The sequence below is a fragment of the Vitis riparia genome, chromosome 6, assembly GCF_004353265.1.
Source record: "Vitis riparia cultivar Riparia Gloire de Montpellier isolate 1030 chromosome 6, EGFV_Vit.rip_1.0, whole genome shotgun sequence".
Taxonomy (NCBI): Eukaryota; Viridiplantae; Streptophyta; class Magnoliopsida; order Vitales; family Vitaceae; genus Vitis; species Vitis riparia.
Genome location: NC_048436.1, coordinates 21289100 through 21311096, shown reverse-complemented (window position 1 = coordinate 21311096; position 21997 = coordinate 21289100). Strand labels below are relative to the sequence as shown.

The 21997-nt window shown below is 34.0% G+C and overlaps 3 protein-coding genes and 1 pseudogene across 3 annotated transcripts; all 4 read left to right on the top strand.

Annotated features, from left to right (window-relative positions):
- Window positions 1-2070: 2070 nt before the first annotated feature.
- On the top strand, window positions 2071-4506 carry LOC117915758 (annotated as a pseudogene).
- A 954-nt stretch (window positions 4507-5460) lies between these two features.
- LOC117915981 (G-type lectin S-receptor-like serine/threonine-protein kinase LECRK3) lies at window positions 5461-8176 on the top strand. Its single transcript, XM_034831763.1, has one exon. The coding sequence runs from the start codon at window positions 5551-5553 to the stop codon at window positions 7936-7938; it is 2388 nt and encodes a 795-aa protein (XP_034687654.1). The 5' UTR covers window positions 5461-5550; the 3' UTR covers window positions 7939-8176.
- Window positions 8177-9653: 1477 nt separating this feature from the next.
- On the top strand, window positions 9654-12235 carry LOC117915988 (pentatricopeptide repeat-containing protein At5g59600-like). The gene is made up of 2 exons (XM_034831774.1): window positions 9654-11722; window positions 11907-12235. The coding sequence occupies exon 1, from the start codon at window positions 9896-9898 to the stop codon at window positions 11561-11563; it is 1668 nt and encodes a 555-aa protein (XP_034687665.1). The 5' UTR covers window positions 9654-9895; the 3' UTR covers window positions 11564-11722; window positions 11907-12235.
- Window positions 12236-19389: 7154 nt separating this feature from the next.
- LOC117915709 lies at window positions 19390-21997 on the top strand. Its single transcript, XM_034831343.1, has 2 exons — window positions 19390-19712; window positions 21301-21997. Exon 2 carries the CDS (start codon window positions 21349-21351, stop codon window positions 21760-21762), a length of 414 nt encoding a protein of 137 aa, XP_034687234.1. The 5' UTR covers window positions 19390-19712; window positions 21301-21348; the 3' UTR covers window positions 21763-21997.

Sequence of the window (21997 nt, the reverse complement as noted above, 5' to 3'; positions counted from 1 at the left end):
GATACCTGAAAAGACCATAGTTTGGTCAGCCAATGGAAACAATCTAGTCCAAAGAAAATCCAAAGTTCAACTTACCACTGATGGCTAGTTTGTGCTCCATGACCTAAGAGGCAAGCAGGTCTGGAATGCCGATTGTTCCAGTACTGTCAGCTATGCACCCAGGCTAGATACTGGAAAACTTGGCTGCCAGACTAAGATTCTATCAATTTGTGGGAGAGTTTCAATCAACCAATTGAGACTATACTACCAACTCAAAACACTGAATCAAGGCAGCAGATTTGTAGCATGCTTCCCTGAAATGAATTACTCAATTGGAAGACTACTGCTCATGTTACAAGCTGATGGAGGTACCCTCCTTTACATCACAGCTTTCCCAACAGATTTTGTAAATTTTGCTTAGTGGTCAACTGGAACTGAAGGCAGTGGCCTTCAGTTGATTTTCGACTAGTCTGGCTGCATCAATGTCATAGCAAGGGATGAGAGAAGCATGATTTTTTTTTTTTTTATCATCAAATGCAACTTCAACTCGAAGACTTTTAAAAAAGAGCAATTCTTGAATATGATGGAGTTTTAGGGAAACAACTCTACACAAAGTCAGCTAACTCAGAAAGTGAGAGGTGACCTAGGGCTTGGTTCCCATTGTCATTTATACTTGAAAAATATCTGGATGAGTGATACAAAAAATACAGGCAGTGGAGCATGCAGGTTCCACAGCTGCTCAACCATGAAATGATCAGAGACCAAAATGTTAAGTGTTTACGACTTCTAGGATCCAAATAATAACATTAGCAGATGCAAATCAAATTTGTAATACAAAATTGTGACAAATAATTACAGAAGAAGGAACAGTTTTATCTTGAAGAAATGATTAATATAGATTGGCTGCTTTCTGATTATGAATTATTTCAGCCAGTGACTGAGGATTGGTGCAAAGAAGCTTGCTTTGTCTTTGTGCTGTTGCCATTTTCTGAAATGGCAGATGTTGGTTGCAAAGTTCTGATTAAGATAAGGAGCAGTTGAACTCTTTTATCAGTTCAAGTTAAGTCCTTCCATAAAAATAAGTATCATTTGAAGGTGTGTCTTTTACTATTTGTACTTCTCAATGAGCAAAACGTTGTGCTTATGGGTATCTCATCATCCATGGATTTGAATGTATTACCTAAGAATTTCTGGAACAAAAGAACAGTGGAGAATCAAAGTAAGGATGAATAAAAATGAAATGAATCTGGATTAAACTCTATAGCAAATTGAGAATCAGTGATTTTTAACAACACACTCATACCTGCATATGATTTCAAAATTTAAAAGATGAAGACGGAGTGACGACAGTATATCAAGAATCAGCAACAATTAAGAATTGAGTAAGCTAATTAGATGGCAACACCAACCAAGATTATAATAACTTAACCTGCAATTGAAGCCTTCAAATTTCCACAACTAACATGGACCATGTCAAGTGCTTGGACAAGATTTTAATTCAATGGTTTACACTTGGTCAAACTAGAAACTACTTTTTGTCACATATTTCATTTCTAGACATCCAGAGCATTCGAATTTCATGCATTGAACAAGAAAATAATAGCCGGCACTTTTCTTAGCATATAGTTCACCTGACATACTGAAATATTGATCATTTTTTCCACATTCTTCCAAGGATACATCTTGAAGTCATCTCTAGGACTCCAAATCCTTTAAATCTTGATAGTGAAAAACTTCAGTTATGAAGTTGTATCATTGAAAGTTTTAAGATGTTAGCTAATGGGTCATTAATGTATATGAAGTCGGCTTACTGTATACAGTAAAGCATCTGAGTTGACTAGAATTTTAACTCATTATTAGGAGCTTCAGATTGACTCATAGTTCAAAAATGATGAAAGAAAGTCAATGCCATTTTCTTAATAATATAGGACAGATAGAGACTCATTACCTGCAATGAAAGCAACAAATTTTCTAGTTAAATGGATACTCAAGGAACATTCATCATACCTTCAGTGGTATAAACTTCGTTTTGATTTCTGCAATTCATATAAAATCTTTAGCTTTTCCTTGTTTAAGAAAATTCTCTTTTTACATGAATTTTTCACATCCTTCTGCTTTGCCCCTCTTGATAACTTTTCTTCTGCCATTTTTGAGCATTGCTCAAATATGTAGTAACATAACTTTGGGATCATCCCTCACTGCACTGGACAACAATTCTTTTTGGGCATCACTTTCTGGTGATTTCGCTTTTGGATTCCAACAGATTGGAGGTGGAGGTTTCTTACTGGCTATTTGGTTCAACAAAGTACCTGAAAAGACAATAATTTGGTCAGCGAACCGCAATAATGCCGTACAAAGCGGATCCAAAGTTCAACTTACCACTGATGGTTTGTTTGTGCTCACTGACTCGACAGGTGAGCAGATATGGATGGCTGATCCAGCTGGTAATGGAGTTGCCTATGCAGCCATGCTTGACACTGGAAACTTTGTGCTGGCAAGCCAAGATTCTACCAACTTGTGGGAGAGTTTTGATCATCTGACAGACACAATATTACCCACACAGATACTGAATCAAGGCAGCAAACTTGTTGCTCGTTCCTCAGATGTGAGTTACTCAAGTGGAAGATTCATGTTTGCATTGCAAACTGATGGAAATCTCGTGATGTACACCACAGATTTTCCAATGGATTCTGCAAATTTTGCTTACTGGTCAACACAGGCTATTGGCTCTGGCTTTCAAGTTATCTTCAACCAGTCTGGCCACATCTACGTCGTGGCGAGGAAAGAAAGCATACTTAGTGATGTTTTATCGAATGAAGTTTCAATGAGAGACTTCTACCAGAGAGCAATTCTTGAATATGACGGGGTTTTCAGGCAATATGTCTACCCAAAGACTGCTGGCTCAAGGTCTGGTAGGTGGCCTATGGCCTGGTCCACTTTATCTTCATTTATACCTGACAATATCTGCAGGATAATTAGGGCAGACACAGGAAGTGGAGCTTGTGGCTTCAACAGCTACTGCACACAAGAAGATGATATGACACCGCACTGCCAGTGCCCTCCTGGTTACAGCTTCTTGGATCAGCAAAATGAAATGAAAGGATGCAAACAGGACTTTGTACCAGAGAGTTGCCATGAAAAATCACAAAAGATGGGTCTGTTTCACCTAGAAGAGATAACAAATGTGGATTGGCCATTGTCAGATTATGAATATTTTCAACCAGTAACAGAGAATTGGTGTGGAAAAGCTTGATTGGATGATTGCTTTTGTGTGGTAGCTATTTTTGGAGGAAAATGTTGGAAGAAGAAAATCCCTCTTACAAATGGAAGGTTTGATCCTAGTAGTGGACGTAAAGCTCTCATTAAAGTAAGGAAGGAAAATTCTACTCTGCAACCCAGAAGTGAAGGTTTGAAGAAGAAAGATCAGTCAACTCTGATCCTGACTGGATCAGTGCTGCTAGGTAGCTCTGTTTCCTGAACTTGCTCCTCCTCCTTGCAACTATTATATTCATCTTTCTCTTGAATCACAGAAAATCGAAGATTCTTCAACCACACCCGGTCATGGTGGGCAGAAATCTACAAATTTTCTCATACAACAAGCTAGAAGAAGCCACCAATGGATTCAAGGATCAACTGGGAAGGGGGGCCTTTGGAACAGTTTACAAAGGTGTTCTAAACCATGAGAATGGAAATTTCATTGCAGTCAAAAAGTTGGACAAGATGGTGAAAAAAGGAGAGCAAGAATTTGAAACAGAAGTGAAAGCAATTGGCTGGACAAATCATAAGAATCTAGTCCAACTTCTGGGTTTCTGCAATGAGGGGCAAAACCGGCTTCTAGTATACGAGTTCATGAGCAATTGTTCTTTGGCAACCTTCCTATTTGGAAATTCAAGGCCAAATTGGTATAAAAGAATACAGATTGTCCTAGGAACTGCAAAAGGGCTCTTGTACTTGCATGAAGAGTGCAGCACCCAGATCATACAATGTGACATCAAGCCTCAAAATATACTCCTAGATAGCTTTTTAACAGCAAGGATTTCAAATTTTGGGTTAGCCAAGCTTTTGAAGACAGACCAGACTCAGACGATGACTGCAATCAGGGGAACCAAAGGATATGTTGCCCCTGAGTGGTTCAAGACAGTGCCTATCACATTCAAGGTTGATGTTTACAGCTTTGGAATTGTGCAGCTAGAGCTCATTTTCTGCAGGAAGAATTTTGAACCAGAGTTGGAGGATGAATATCAGATGGTATTGGCTGAATGGGCATATGATTGCTACCATAAAGGAAAACTGGACCTACTATTGGAAAATGATCAGGAGATATTGAATAAGATGGAGAGGCTGGAGAAGTTTGTGATGATAGCAATCTGGTGCATTCAGGAGGATCCATCTCGAAGACCTACCATGAAGAAAGTCATACAGATGCTAGAAGGAGCCATTCAAGTTCCTCTTCCTCCAGACCTTTCCTCATCTATAAGTTCATTTTGATCCCTTTCATATAGGTATTCAATGGTGTTTGATACTGGTTTATGTATTTTAGCTTGTTTGTGCTTTACTTTGAATCATTATGTACATCAACCATCATCATCTCTCATAAAATATCTGAACAGAAAGCCATGTAGTGTTAATTTAGAATGACATAATTGTGGTTTGAAGACTTGGTATTGGAAGGCAATGACACCATACCAGATTCCCAACAAATATCAGTATCCAACAGAGCCAATATAAAGGTCCAAACCCATCTAGAAGCTCCAAAGCATTTAGAATAGAGAAATTGAAAAGGATGAATAAAGGATGAGGACAACATAACAAGAATCAGCAACAATTGAATACAGAGTAAACTACTGTTTTCCAGCTACATCAACCAAGATATAATAACTCAATCTACAATACAAAACTCCAAATTTTGAAAGCTAACATGGACCATTTTAAATACCTGTTCCAGATTTTAACTCCATGGGCTTCACTTAGTCAAAACAGATCCTAGAGCTAGCCCTTCCCTTAGCATAAAATTCATCTGAAAGAAAAAATATTGATAGTCTTTTTCACAATTTTCCAAAAATAGATCCTAAATAAATTTCTAGGAATCCAAATCCTAAGATCATTTGTACTGATTGATCAGGCAACATATACCAAAATGCAAGCATTCCCAGGAGAAGTACTAATTTGAGAGGGTGTTTGATAAAACTGAAATTTTATACCGGATCATACATAGGAGTGTATTTAATGTTTAGCAACAGCATATCTTAACCTGATGTTGTCTACATCAATTGGATTATCATATATATATACCGTGTTTGAGCTGAGGAGGATCTGAATTTGTTGTTGGGAGCTCAAAGTTGACCTAAGGTTCATAGACAATGAAGGGAAGTCACTGGCCTGCTTTATTACATAAAACAGATAGGGACTCATTACCTGCAATGAAAGCTACAATTTTCCTAGATATATGGAGAAGACTTATGTTTTATCGAGCATTCATCGTATATACCTTGAGTAGTTAAATTTAGTTTGATTTCTGCAATTAATGTTAAGTCTTTAGCTTTCCTTGTCTAAGAAAATTAGCTCCTGGCCATGGTTTCTGCACTGCCTTATACCCTCCTCTTCATGCTGTTTCTCCTGCTGCCTTTTTCCACAATTGCTCAAACTTATAGCAACATAACTCTGGGATCATCACTCACTGCACAGAACAATGGTTCTTTTTGGGCATCGCCTTCTGGTGAATTTGCTTTTGGATTCCAACAGGTTGGGGCAGGAGGTTTCTTACTAGCTATTTGGTTCAACAAGATACCTGAAAAGACCATAATTTGGTCAGCTAATGGTAATAATCTAGGGCAAAGAAGATCCAAAGTTCAGCTTACTGCAGATGGCCAGTTGGTGTTGACTGATCCAAAAGGCAAACAGATATGGGATGCTGGTAGTGGAGTCTCCTATGCAGCCATGCTTAACACTGGAAATTTTGTGCTGGTGGGCCAAGATTCTGTCACTTTGTGGGAGAGTTTTGGTGAGCCAACTGACACAATATTACCCACACAGGAGTTGAATCAAGGCGGCAAACTGGTTGCTCGATTCTCAGAAACAAATTACTCAAATGGGAGATTCATGTTTACACTACAAGCTGATGGAAATCTCGTGATGTACACCAGAGATTTCCCACTGGATTCTACAAATTTTGCTTATTGGTCAACCCAAACTGTGGGCAGTGGCTTTCAGGTAATCTTCAACCAATCTGGCTACATAGTTCTTACTGCCAGGAACAAAAGCATACTTAATCTAGTATCATCAAGTGAAGCATCCACAGAAGACTTCTACCAGAGAGCTATTCTTGAATATGATGGAGTCTTCAGGCAGTATGTATACCCAAAGTCAGCTGGCTCAAGTTCAGGGAGGTGGCCCATGGCATGGTCCCCTTCGCCCTCCATACCTGGAAATATCTGTATGAGAATTACAGAAAATACAGGCGGTGGCGCTTGTGGGTTCAACAGTTACTGCATATTAGGAGATGATCAGAGACCAAATTGCAAATGCCCCACAGGTTATGACTTCCTAGATCAAAGTGACAAGATGAGTGGATGCAAACAGAATTTTGTCACACAAAATTGTGATCAAGCATCACGAGAAACAGATCAATTTTATTTTCAAGAGATGCCTAATACAGATTGGCCACTGTCTGATTATGGATATTTTCAACCAGTGTCTGAGGATTGGTGCAGAGAAGCTTGCCTGACAGATTGTTTTTGTGCTGTTGCCATTTTCAGAGATGGTAATTGCTGGAAGAAAAAAATTCCACTCTCAAATGGGAGGATTGATCCTAGTGTTGGTGGAAAAGCTCTGATTAAGTTAAGGCAAGACAATTCTACCACAAAACCTGGAGATGGAGATTCAAATAAGAAGCATCAATCAACCCTGATTCTCACTGGATCAGTGCTGTTAGGTAGCTCAGTGTTTCTGAACTTCCTTTTCTTTCTAGCAACTGTTCTATTCATTTTCCGCTTCAATAATAGAAAAACGAAGATGCTTCACACATATCCTTCCACTCTGGGAATGAATCTGCGAAGTTTCACTTACAATGAGCTAGATGAAGCTACAGATGGATTCAAGGAGGAACTAGGGAGAGGTGCTTTTGCAACAGTATACAAAGGGGTCCTTGCTTATGAAAAAGGGAAACTTGTAGCAGTCAAGAAGTTTGAGAAGATGATGAGAGAAAACGAGCAGGAATTCCAAACAGAAGTGAAAGCAATTGGCCAGACAAATCACAAGAATTTAGTCCAACTGCTAGGATTTTGCAAGGAGGGGGAACACCGGCTTCTGGTATATGAATTCATGAGCAATGGTTCCTTGGAAAAATTTCTCTTTGGAAACTCAAGGCCTAATTGGCACAAAAGAATACAGATTGCCTTTGGAATCACAAGAGGGCTCTTTTACTTGCATGAAGAGTGCAGCACTCAAATCATACATTGCGATATCAAGCCCCAAAACATACTTCTAGACGACTCATTCAGTGCAAGAATTTCTGACTTCGGATTAGCCAAACTCTTGAAGACAGACCAAACTAGAACCACAACTGGAATCCGGGGAACCAAAGGCTATGTTGCCCCTGAATGGTTCAAGAGCATGCCTATTACAGTCAAGGTTGATGTTTACAGCTTTGGTATTTTGTTACTAGAGCTCATTTGCTGCAGGAAGAATCTTGAGTTTGAGGCAAAGGACGAAACTCAGATGATTTTAGCTGATTGGGCGTATGATTGCTACAAAGGAGGATTGCTAGAAGTGCTAGTGGGATATGATCAGGAGGCAATAGATGACATGAAGAGACTAGAGAAGTTTGTGATGATTGCAATATGGTGCATCCAGGAGGATCCATCTCTAAGGCCTACCATGAAGAAAGTCACCCAGATGCTTGAAGGAGCTGTTGAAGTCTCTGTTCCTCCAGACCCCTGCTCTTTCATCAGTTCAATCTAAATCCTCATACATAAATGTGTGTTTCAATTATTGGTACTTTTGGCTTGTTTGTATGATAAGTAAATATGGTGTGGTTAGGGACATCTGTCATTAGTAGAATTGGATGATTATCACCATCATCCAAGTATGTATAAAGCAAAAGAAACAGCTATGTTCTTGCTTGAAAAGAGTAAATCCAATAGTCTAGTTACTCAAATCTATAATTTTGTGATTGGGGAATTTTAGACCTTACATGATATCCAGCACTACATGATGATTATACTAGAAAAGATGGTATTTACACCCCTTTTTCCCCAAACAGCTTATGCAAACTTCAAAGACCATCTAGAACCAAGCAACTGTGTGTGTAGAAAACAAGTTTTGGAGGAGATGGTTCAAATTATACAATTATTCATGACTATAAAAGCTTCAATTCTCTAGTAGCCTAGTGGATCCACTTTGATAATCTAGATGCTTTAAACTCAAACCCTTAAGTTAGCTTCACATCTAAATTTTCCTTATAGCTAAGTGCAAACAAGGCTGCTCCCCTCACCAAGAACAACAGCCTATGAGGTATATATTCTATGTTATAAGCATCAAAACCAGGTACCTATAGCAGGGACTGTGTCAAAACAGAAATATATTATAGAAAACATCAAGGAGACCCTTTAATAAAACCAGGTAAAGATGTATTTGCTACACAAATCAATGCACTGAGCAAGAATGCTAAGAAGGGTATGAGCATAAAAAAAAATTGTTTCCACATTGGAAATAGAGCAAACAGGTGGTAGATAAAAGTTAGAAGCACCAAGTCACGTGGAAGATATGGTTCTACACTCACTTCTATGTTGAAGATTTAAAAAAAAAAAAAAAAAGTACTGGAAAGGCTCTAACCACCCAAATGAGGACCCCCTAAAGAATATTATTCTGATATATCTTTGAGCAAAAAGAGGTCTGTACTGAGCAATACCCCAGAAAACAGCACATGAAACTAAGCATTCCACAAGTGCCCACTCATTTTTCTTTTAGGGAAATTAGCTTGTAAACCTCAAATCTAGAGCTACTCATGATCCAACACAGAATCTGGCACAATTATTCATGATCCAACACACACATATCTCGACACCCTTACAGTGAAGATGGGTCAGGCCGTGAGGGCTTTAGCTCAAATCTGGTTCATCATTGCTTAATAACTTAAGTTTTTAGGTTAAATTAGTAGCTCAATTAATTTATTGAAAGCTTAAGTTATTAGTAACCAGCTCCTAATATATATCAAATCAAATAATGTTTCAACAAAACATCGAAATAAGCTGATTTTGATATGCTTTCAGCTGAATTGGAGCCATGGGAATTAGCCCAAATGAATGGTTTGGACAGTGGAGGTTGAGGCTGAAGTTGAAGGCTTGTTTCTCAGTAGAGTTGAATTATCCACCTGCAAGCAGTAGCCATTCACAAGGGCCCAAAACCAAAGCTTACTGAGTATTAAAACAACACCGTTTTCATGCCTTTAAAACACTCCCTTTGGCACCCAAGTAATCAAAATTCATTAATTGGCGCAATCTTTGGTAATATTTTCTTATGATAGTTTTTTTCTTTTTAAGCTAGTTTGAAAAACAAGAACTACTAGACAGTTTTTTTTTTTTTAAATTTATATTTTATTATTTTCAGAATTATTCTCAAGTTCTATAGTTAAATAAAACTCAATTTTTTTTTCTTTTTTCTTCTGTCCAAATAACCCTTTTTCAAATGTGCTTCACATACAGAATCAAAATACTCCTAATTCTAATTGAAAAAAAGTTTCTGAGTTTGTGGAAAGGAGTCGCATACACTCAATTTTCTTGATGTTAATCAACCCCCTCTTTCAAATCTGCAATCTTTGTATGATATCAATCACAAATCTTTGTTGTACAAAATGGGTTTGTGATAGATTGTTGGGTTTGGATTGTAGCAGGCAATTCATGGGGGACTTCTGCTGAAAATGATAAAACCATTACTTTCTCCAAATGCCTTGTTTTCAGACCATTTGGGATTTCTATTGCAAAGATGCCTGAAATGCAAGGCACTGCAACCAGGGAAGCAAGTCCATGCCATGCTGTTAGCTTCTAGGATTGACATGAACATTTTGTCCATGAGCTCAAAGCTCGTGGGCATGTATGCAAGTTGTGGGGATTTGCAGTCTGCAAGGCTTGTCCTAGAAAGAACTCAAAACCCAAATGTTTTTGCTTTCAACTGGATGGTTTCAGCTTTGGCCTTTCATGGGTATCATGAGGAGGCAATTGGGTATTTTTCTTTGATGCAGGAGTTGGGAATTGTTGCTAATAAGTTCACATTCTCTATTGTGCTTAAACAATGTGTTGGTTTGATGGATTTTAATAAGGGAAGGGAGGTTCATTGTGTGATAAGTAGAACTGGTTTTGGAAATGTTGTTTCTGTGGCAAATAGCTTGATTGATATGTATTGTAAATGTGGGCATGTGGGTTGTGGACGTAAAGTGTTTGATGGAATGATTGAGAGGGATGTGGTTTCTTGGACATCAATGATTTGTGGGTACTGTAATATTGGGACCCTGGAGGAGGCCCTTGTTTTGTTTGAGAGGATGAAGGTGGAAGGATTAGAACCGAATGATTTCACTTGGAATGCGATGATTGCTGGTTATGCTAGGGATGGAGATTGTAATGGTGCTTTTGTGCTGTTCTCTAGAATGGTGAGAGAGGGGTTGGTTCCTGATTTGGTTACATGGAATGCAATGATTTCTGGTTTCACTCAAAGTCTTAAAGCTGTTGAAGCTTGGAGATTGTTTCAGGACATGCTGGTTGCTGGGATTAAGCCCAACCAGGTGACTGTCACTGGACTGCTTCCTGCTTGTGGATTGATGGGCTCGATTCACAGAGGGAAAGAACTTCACGGCTTGATTTACAGAATGGGGTTTGACATGAATGTGTTTGTTGCTACTGCTCTTATTGACGTGTACTCAAAATGCGGGACTGTGAAAGATGCTTGGGATGTGTTTGATAGGATTCCCATCAAGAATGTTGCATCATGGAATGCCATGATTGGATGTTACGGGAAGCATGGTTTGGTTGACTCCTCAATTCAGCTATTTGAGAGGATGCAAGCAGAAGGAATGCAGGCAAATCACATCACTTTGATTTCAGTTCTTTCTGCTTGCAGCCATGGTGGCCTAGTTGAGAAGGGTTTAACTATCTTCAGGTCTATGAAAGAGAAATACGGGGTTGAGATCAGCCAAGAGCATTATTCTTGTGTTCTTGACCTTCTATGCCGTTCTGGCAGGATGGTAGAAGCTTATGAATTATTTAAGGAGATGCCAATTGAAGTTACAGATTCAATCGTTGGGGCTTTCTTCAATGGCTGTAAAATCCATGGCAGAAGAGATTTAGCTAAACTGATGGCCGAGGATATTCTGAGGATGGAGTTGAAAAGACCTGGAGGTTTTGTAACACTGTCAAATATTTATGCTGCTGATGGAGAGTGGGAAGAGGTTGAGAATATTAGGAAGGTGATGAAGGAGCAAGGGGTCCATAAGAAGCCTGGTTTTAGTTGGGTTGAGAAGAGGGACGGGTTTGTTGAATCAGAAACCAGAAATGAATACAAAATTGCTGAAACTGGAATTGGTATGCCCTCCTAGAAGTTAACATTAAGGCATCAGAATTGCATTGTTGAAACTGCAGATTTTGACTATTGTAACTTTGCTTGGCATTTCGGGTACACCTACAGCAGGGGCAAATTCAGAAATTGTCATTTAGTGCCCCAACTGAAAGAAAGGAGATTTATCCCTTTCCAAAGGGTATATGCCTTTTCCTTTTTCCAAAACAGCTAACTTGGTCCCAAAATATTTAAAAGGAACCCATAGTTTCTAACAATCATGGTAAAGCTTAGGCGTTGGGTTGAGCCTCTACCTTCTTCCAGCTTGAATCATGTTTTCATTTACTCATGTTTTTCCCTTCTATTTTTCTCTGCCATGCATGCAGACAAGGTCAAATCCGAGCGAGACATAAAGAATCTAGTTATCTATGCACTGCTGGAATCAAGGACCAGATGGTCAGTGCCTATACGCCTTGTGTAATATTTGAATAGGATTTTTTACTTTTTGCAGAAAATTTTGTTGGTGTCCATTTCAAATTTAATCTTCTTACCCCTTCTCGGGATATATGAGGCCATTACATTACAATTGCCCTTCATTTTTGTAACATCATGAATATATTCTGCGAGTACTTTGTTGAAGAGTAATGCTCAAGGCACATTATTAGACCTCATGATGCTAATATATGCAGCACAACAACTTTTTGGGAGTAGTACACTGCTTATTTCCTTTTCTGTGATCCCTTTAATCAGTGTCCTCTCTGTTTGTGGTTCTTCTCTTTTTTCGTGTTTCTGTTGGTAGCTGGGGGATGGGGTTGGGCCTGTAAGCCTCCTTCCCCTTTACTGTCATGTTATGCTTCATTATTTCTTTTCTGATTCTTTCCCTTAAGCTAACCTAGCTTTTTACATGGAGTAGAATAAGTGTAATGCATGCAAGAATGCCTCATTAAACGAAAACCCTAACTCAGTTTATCTCATTTCTACTAACAACCATGTCAAGGTCTTGCTACTAGATAAGCCTTTTTTTTCTTTTTGAGTGAGATGTCTGAAACTAGGCTTGTAGCTTTCCTTCTTCTCTAAAAATGTCAAACATTGTCATGGAAAATCCATGAATGTCATTGTCCTTTCCATCATACTTTTACTCTTGATTATAGTTGGTGTTCAGAGCGTGAAAATGAACGATGAGTAGTCAAGATTGCTCAAAAAAAGTATGGTTAGGCAGACTTGGGCATCATATGAGCTCATGGAGCTTGATGGTGTCATGCCTAGGACTAAGATGTGAGATTTGAATCTGCTTCAAAGCAGTTGTTGCTGTGCCATTTTTATATCTTTCCCACTTCATTTTTCCCAAGAAACAATCAAAAGTAAAACCTAACTGGCCTACCCTCTTGATCCTTATCTGTGCACCAAGAAAGATGACAGGGCTTCACTCAAGATTAGGGTCATCAGCTCTTAAGATAGATTTCCAAAATTTAAAGCTAATTTAGTTTGGTTGTCTAGTTGTCTTGTCAAATGGACTTTAGAGAGCTTGATACAACAATTCTAAAGGGATTCCACATGGTCCAATCAGTTTGGTATTGAAGGTAAAAGGGTCATTAGTGTGACAATCACTCAAATAATTATACTAATCACACAAGTTTTCGATAATTAATACATGAAAAATTTTGTGGTATCTTGTATCATACCAAAGTTTTAATACCAATTGGTGATAAAAAGAAGGCACCATTAGGGAGTTTTATATCATATCATAATTGTTAAATCTTTGATGATTTTCTTTCATATTTATTTATATTTTTATAGGGTCAGAGCTAAATACACTTAGTCAATATTAGTTTGAAATTTCGTTAAATACTTTCCTTAAATGGAAGTGAATGAAATTAATAAATACCTCATTCTCGAAATCCTACTCTTTTCTCATTTATTAATTTCACTCATTTCTCCTTTGACTTAAAAATAAGAGAGATATAATGGTGTTTAAGTGTATTTAATCCAAACTTTAAAGATAAGTGAAATTAATCCTATGATTATATCATGGTTGATCACACTCTCATTTCATACATGTACAAATGAAATTAGATGTTCACTCTTTTTTTCGAGGTTTTTTATGAAGTGGGGGACTCATTTGCATTTTCTTAATATCAAAAGCTCACAATAAGGGTTGGTGTTTGAAAGGGAAATGAATAAACTAGTTGAAGAAAGTCTAGAGAGGCAGAGAGTTTATATCATTGTAAGATTTAATATGTTTATATTATTGTAAGATTTAAGATGTCCATTTTCTATCAATCAATTGTGATGAATCATTTTCAAGATGGGATTTGAGGGTTTTTCTTCTTTTTTTTTTTTCTTTTTTTTTTTACACTTTTGTACTATTTTCCCACTAAAATTATTGTATAATATTGTTTAATATTTTTCCAATGTGTATGGACTTGTCACAAGAGTTTTTCCTTCAATTATTGATTGAAAATATTACTAGAAAAAACTTATTTGACGTTTGCATATAGTTCAAAAGGGCATTATTTTAATAAAAATTAATAGAATAATTTTTATGATTTGTAATTTTTATAATTTGTCACCTCAAAATAACAAGTGAATAAATACATTAATCCTAATTTTATTTTTGAATTACTTATAGAATATAATAATAATAATAATAATAATAATAATAATAATAAAAGTAATAACTTATGTGGGTTCCACGTGATTTGCCTTCTTAATAATTTCTCACTTCATGTGTTGGCAAATAATGGGGTTGTCTTATGTGGAGATGCTGGTTTTGTCTACCAAGTACATGGCACTCCAACCAGGCAAAGAATAGCACCAAATTTCTTCTTTGAAATTTCATTTTTCAAGGAAGGTATCTTGGGTTTTTTATTTTTGAAATAGTAAAAATGAAAATGAAGCTTTAAAAAAAAAAAATACATTGTGAAAATGGATTATTTTTAAGAATCATATTCACAATCAAAGGAAAAAATATGGGTAAAAGAAAATAGAATGAAAAGAAAAGTAGAAAAAAAAAGGAATATATATATATATATATATATATATATATATATATATATATATATATATATATATATATATTCAAAATCAATAAATTATTTTAATATATTGCATTAAACTCGTTTTACTTGTTTTAATTATCATATATAAAGATTAAATAATTTTAAAATATATAAATTTCTAATTAATTTTCATAATTTTTATAGTAAAATCAAATATGAGAAAATTATTTTTCTTAATTTTTTTCTTTCTTTAATATATTTTTTTTTACAATCAAATGCAACATTAAAATTTTACCATGGAAAGGAATCATATTTAACTTTTAAATAAGTTGCTTAATGTTAATAATATATACATATTATTATTAAATTAATGATGCCCTATTTTTTATACTTCACCCAAACCATTGCACATTTTATGCATCTAGGTTTGACATGTATGCATAATTATAAATTCATTTATTCTTTTTTTAATATATAGATTTATGAAATTATTCTAATTCTTAAATATTCTAATTCACATTTTATGTTAATTGTTTTTTTTATGAAAAGATCAAAACTCGATCAAATAATTGGTTTAAGAGCCAAATATTATAGGTTCAAGTTGCTTCAACATGAGGATGAATTGTTAAAATGATATTCTTAGAACATGCCTATATGACCTTACCAGCCACTAATGGATGTTTAGATGATAAGGTCAGCCTAATTCAACATCTTATTTGCTTATAGCAAATGAGATGATTAAAACTTAAACCAACACCTTATTTACTTATCTCTAATAAAAATCTCCTCTGTAGATTACCTTATCTATGCGTATTAGATCAAAGTCTCTTTTATGTCCATGATTTTCTACATCTATGATTTTTTTTTTTTTTTTTTGTGGTAAATATTATATAATTATTTTTTGCATCTACAAGACTTTTAATATAGATATTTAATAAGAAAATTTATTATTTAAATTAATGAAGACTAATATTAGTCATAGTTAATGATGGCAAATATTGTTGAGATTTGAGTCAAGTAATTTATTTTTTATTTGTAGGAAAGTCAATATTATAGAATTTATGTTTTAATAAATTACCTTTTTAACATTAGGAAATTATTGATTTAAGATTAATCCATAGAGTTTTATAAATATGTGGTTTTATATAACATTTATAAAGAAAGAAGGAAAAGTGACAAAAAGGTGAAAAAAGTGAAAAGAGACTAGCAAAGAGTGTATTGAGTTTTATATTGGGTTTTTGGGTAAAGAAAGGTTGAGAGAGTTTATAGGATGCATTATTGAACTTTATTAACAAATTTGATATCACTTTCGTGTGGAGGTAGATGGTTACATTAAATCAAGTAAATATTTTGTCTTTTGTATTTTTATTTATTTTATTTTATGTTTTTGTGTTGACATTTGGGTGCTATGATTTTCATAATAAATGGTATCAAAGTAGTGGCGAAAAGATCGTGGGAAAAATCATTTTGAAGATGATATCAGACTTCAAATATGATATTAATTATTAAGCCCTTTGATGCAAAAAAATAATTTCAATATCTAGCATAGTACTATCAAAGATATTTTGGCACAATAAAGCCTTTTAAAAGTGTTAAAAGGCCAAAAACCAAATAATAGATGAAGAATGAGAAAAATTAGAAGTAAGAGTTTAAGTTTCGCTTCTAAAATAAAGTACATCGTTTTGAATGAAAAGTCTCCTTTTGATTAATTTGTTAGATAAGTTAGAAAAAAAAAAAGGTCAAAATCCCTAATAAATAAGCTATGTTTGAATAAACAATTATTGAGGTGAAGATGGATAAATGAATGGATATTAAGGATCTTATGAATAAATTTAATTGTTGTATAGCCCAATTATTAAGCATAGAGATTAAGATTGATAAGAAATACCAAACCATTATTTCATTAGCATAGCTACCAAAACCATATGAGACAGTGGTGACTATGCTTTTAATTGAAAAGATGATGTTGATAGTGGATGAGGTATTAACTGCTCTTTTAGAGATAAAAAATATTAAGTAGTCGAGTAGTTCGTCTCATATTAGACAAGCTTTTGTGATGAATTTCAAATCACGCTGTGGTAGAGCACTTGAAAATATTTATGATAAGAGAGATGATCATCCCAAATCATAGTTTTGAAGGAGTATAGAGTGTTATTATTGTCACAAAAAGAGACATCATAATCTACTATATAGAATTAACAAAGTACTTTGAATCCCAAGATACTTCAAATTCTACTAATATTATCGTTGAAGAGTTTGGTAAGGGAGGTGATGTTCTTTCTATTATATTTGATGAAAATGTTGATGAAAAATCTTGAATCCCAAGAGAATTTCAATTTCTACTTATATTATTGTTAAAAAAATTTGGTAAGGGAGGTGATGTTCTTTTTGTTATATTTGATGAAAACCTTGAATCCCAAGAGATTTTAGATTCTACTAATTTTGTTGATCAAGAGTTTGGTAAGGAAAGTGATGTTCTTCTATCATATTTGATAAAAATTTTGCTGACTTTTGGATTTTGGATTCTAAATGTTCATTTTTTTATGTGCCTATAAGAAGTGTGATGCTAGTGATGTTCGAATGAATGATGATCCAACCTTTAAAGTCATTGGGGTTGGTACCATAGACGTGAGGAGACTTGATGACATTAACTAATGTTAAATATGTTCCCAAGTTGAAGAGAAGTTTAATTTCTTTGAGGGCTTTGAATACTTTAGGTTATGCCTTTTCTACAAAGAACAACATTATAATATCAACAAAGGTGCTTTGAGCCAATGTGGAGATTGCAAAGATTTGATTTAAATTATTTATTTTTTATTGTTAAGAAAGTCAATATTATAGAGTTTGTGTTTTAATAAATTACCTTGACTACAATTAGGAAACTATTGGTGTAGGATTCATATAGGACTTAGAGAGAAGGAAAATTAAGAAAAAAATGAAGAGCGATAAAAAAAGGGTGTGTTGGGTTTTGGATGTAAAAAGGTAGAGAAAGTTTAAAGCGTGTATTTTACAAATTTATTAATAAATTTCATCTCTCTTTCTCGGGAATATAGGTGATGACACCCAATCCACATAACTATTTTTCTTCGTTATTTCATTTTTTTCTTTTATGATATTATGATTTTTCCTAACAACTATTAGTTAAAATTGATGACGATGCACATGTTAATTTAACTATTTAAAAGAAATGAATTAAGTTTATCAAATAATCTTATTAATTTTTAAGTCAATAACTAAAAATAAATAAATAAAAATAAAAATGAAAAAGCCTTGAAGTCAATTTCATTCATATAAGCAAAAAAAAATTTAAGTTTTACCCAAAAGTCTTCTAACTCAAATGTTATTGGCCTACATTTTTATTAAATTATAATCTTTTCCAAATTGTCACCAAGTATATTAAATTTATTAAGAACCAATTAGAACAATTTGTGTAGATAATTGAGTTGCTACCCTATTTTTCTCATTTTTAGCCATTAAATCAACTACCAATTCACTTCTCACCACTTGTTGTATTTTGTAATTTCCACTATTGATATGTAATTATATTAAAAATAAATTTATTTAACCTTTTTTTTCATAAGCCATGAAGCTTTCAAATTTCTAGATATTTTTTTCATTTTTTTAATTGGGATTTTATATATGTAAATTATTGACTCAACATTTAATAAAATCAAATACTTTATATTAATTAATATTAATTATTTACCATAAAATTCATGTTTCTTATCAATGAATATGATATTATTGTTGAATATAATATTTTTAAAACCAGACTAGTAATCAAATGAGAAAAGTTATCAATTCATAGTCTATTGGTTGGATCGGTGGTTGAATCTCAATTGAATTGATGATGTTATAAATATATAATTCATATTTTATTAAAATTATTTTTTAAGAAATTAAAATATATATAATTAAATTTTTTAATAATATTTTAATATTATCCCCCTCTTCAATTTTATCATATATATATATATATATATATCAATTTATTTAACAAAACAATTTTAATATATGTATTACCATTTTCTTATCAATTTGCATTTCACTAATACTTTTTGTCAAAATTTTTGTCGATATATTCATAAAATTCAATCACCGTCATAAAAATTGATATTTTCATTATAGATCATGACTAATATTTTCTAATATTCATTGATTTTACATTCAAAATTTATTTTATCATGTGTCAAAATGGGCATAATTACGAGTAATACCATGGATTTGACAAATCATACTATATAGATAATAAGACTAATGTTGTTGATCCTACAATCTATTATAAACACAAAATCATAAGATAAAAATAGATTATTATCATATTTTTCAATCTAATATAATTTTGATTATTCTATTTTCAAAACCATTTTCTTATCATTACATCATCAATGACAAAATCCACTGTCTTATTGTTGGATTTCATGATAGTATTTGTGTGATTGGAAGATATGTTTTTGAATCCATTTTGAACAAATCTTTTATAGAAAATAATTTTTTTTGAGATTTTTTTTAAAATATATATTTTTAATAATTTTCAAGGGTCTTTAAATATTTTGAGCACCACTTAAAAATTTGAAAAATATTTTAAAAATTATTATATTATATAAGAATATGTCGTACTTTCAAGAAGAATAAGTCGAGAAAATTATTTTTTTTATATTTAAATTTCCAATCCCTAAAAAACATCTAATTGGAATAATATTTTCTAAAATTGAAAAAACAAATACAATTATTACATATATTATAGATTAATAAGAGTATTATATAAATTAAAAAATTGCCACGTGGCTAAAAATGGATGACAGTACATAAAACTGTATGGTTTTTGACCGGAGAGAATACACACTACACAGCCAATCAACAAATATCTCTTCACCCTCTCTCACACACTTCACCTCTTCTCTGTTTCTTTTCTTCCATTCTCCCATTCCCTGAGGTTCCACGCGCATTTGCCAATCCTCAATCTCGCTAAATCTCCATGTTTCTTGATCTGGGTCCTCGCTCTTTCTTGTTCAGATCATGGTTTTCATCCTTAAAAATCTAAACTTCCTTTGCTTCCACTGAACAAACCCACCAAATACAGCAACACCCATCTGGATTTTTTTTTGTCCCCTCACTTTCTTCACATGTTTTGACTGATTCAAAGTAATGGGTCTCTTGTTGGATGTGCGTATGAGGGTTTTTTCACAGGAGGTTAGTTTCATTTCTCTCTCTCTGAAATTATCTGATCAAGTTTGTTTCTGTTTTTCTTTGTTTTTTTTTGTTTTTTGTTTTTGTTTTGAGATACGTTGTTGTTGGTTTTGATGTTTGTGGGCTATGGAATTTAGAGGTAATTGTGTTGTGTTGAATGGTTAGATTTTAGTTTTCCATTGTAATATTTTGTTGTGTAGATTTTTGTTTCTAATCCTTTGTTTGGATGCTAACAAATGGAGGAAAAGAAATTGAAATTGAAATTGAAATTGATTTTCTTGTTTGTGAAAAAAACTCAACTGGATTGGAGAAATGCTTGTATTAGGTTTTAGTGAGTTGTGGCTTTTTTGTTCAAAAGGTCTGAAAAAAATGATAATTTTGAGGTTTTAGATTTGATTTCTTCTCTCTTTTCCTATATTTTTTTGGCAACCAATTGGAGTCTTAACTGTTTTTAGCGAAGCTACTAAAGATTTAGAATTCTTGCATTTTTGCCAAGTTGTGGATCTTACTCATTTGAGTTTGTGGAGATTTGTTGCTGGTGAAATGATGATGGTTTCTGGTTTTTTATGGATTAAATCCATTAATTTCTTACCTTTTGGTCCTTTCTTGGTTTTTTTCTTAGTCTTTTCGTCTGAGTGTAGGGATCATTGCAGTTTCTTTAGGATTTTAGTGTGTAGGGAAAATATGAAAATCTTTGTTCTCCCTCTTTTTAGCTTGTAGGGATCATGACATTTTCTTGGGCAACTTTGGAGAGCAACCAACTATGAGATTTTAATGTTTTTATTGGCAAAAATAAATTTTAAGTTTCTTTTAGTTCATCTCTTTATAGTTATTTCCCCCTTTCTTCATAGATGATGAATTCGATTAATATTTTAAACCAAAGCCTGAACCAGGCAGGATCATATGTAAATGCACAGGAGATATATGCATGCCACAACATTTCTTAACCGTATCTTTGGTTGCTGTCTGAGCCACGGAAACGAAAAGAAAGATTGAGTTTTGGATATTTTTTTATGTTGTTTTATTTTTAAGGCAAAAAATCACCTTATTGAACCCAACTGATCATTTTAATCCGTATTGAGCTTTTTATTTATTTTTGTGTCATGGGTTCCAAATAATAGATTAAGAAGAACAGAAGTTCAAAGTTTTAGTCCTGTCTTGTATTTTATCAGCTATCTATTATTTCTTTGCCTACTCTTATAAAGAAGTTTCCTAATGGCGTTTTAGGATTTTTAATGAAATTTGAACCAGTGCAAGTGGTTTGCTTAGAATTATTATACCAAAGCCACAAATCAATTGACTGCACTTGAGACTTTGGAGTGAAGGAAGTCATTGCTAAAAACTGATTTTAAACCTTTTTGTTTTGTGAAGCTCTGATTTGATGCAATTTCATGAGAATAATATTATTATCCCATTTGTTGATGACATGTGGTATTTGTTCTTTTATCTGAAGGATCAAATATGTTTTATTCTTATTCCTTCATCAGTTCTTATGTTAAATATCATTGGGATTGACTGTTGTTTATCTTAATTTGATCTTTATTCCAATCAATCATTTTGCATCTTACCATGTATATTTTTCTTTTGGCAGAAAGTTTCTTTTTTTGTATGAGTTTTTCACTTGTGGAGCTTTGAGACTATGGGTAGAGGTAGAGGAAAGGGGAAGAAGTTGACTGTTACAAATCATGAGGATCCTGGAAGTGGTGAGGAAGAAAAAATTCCTGCACAAAAGCGAAGGGGGAGGCCACAGAAACCACTGAAGGATGAGATTGATGAAGAAGAAGTAGAGAAAATTGAAGATGAAGATAGCGAGAATGCCAAAATTGGTATCTCGAGCAAAGAGATGAAAAGTTCAGCTGCAGCAGAGAATGGAAAGAAGAGGAAGCGATATTCGCAGGCAAAAGAGAAGCCAGATTCAGTCAAAGAGGAAAATGGTATTGGGACCAGATCAAGCACTGATGACTCAACAAAATCTAATGGATTTCGCAATAACAGGAACAGAAGGAAAAGCAAACCTCGTCGAGCTGCCGAAGCTGGTGTAGAGTGCAAGTGAGATTAAGGTTGCTTTTGCGAATGGGTTACTTCCTTTTTACATTGCCCATGGAATTGGGAGTGAGGCCTCATAAATCTCCGGTTTCAATTGTTCTTTTGTTTCATGTTCCCCCTTTTTGGTATTACCTTATCACTATTTTCACTTTGAATTTTAATTGGGAAGTTGGAAGTGATTGTACTGATTGTAATCTTCTGCAATGCTATTATATTTGATATTTTCACTAGTTTCTTGTGTC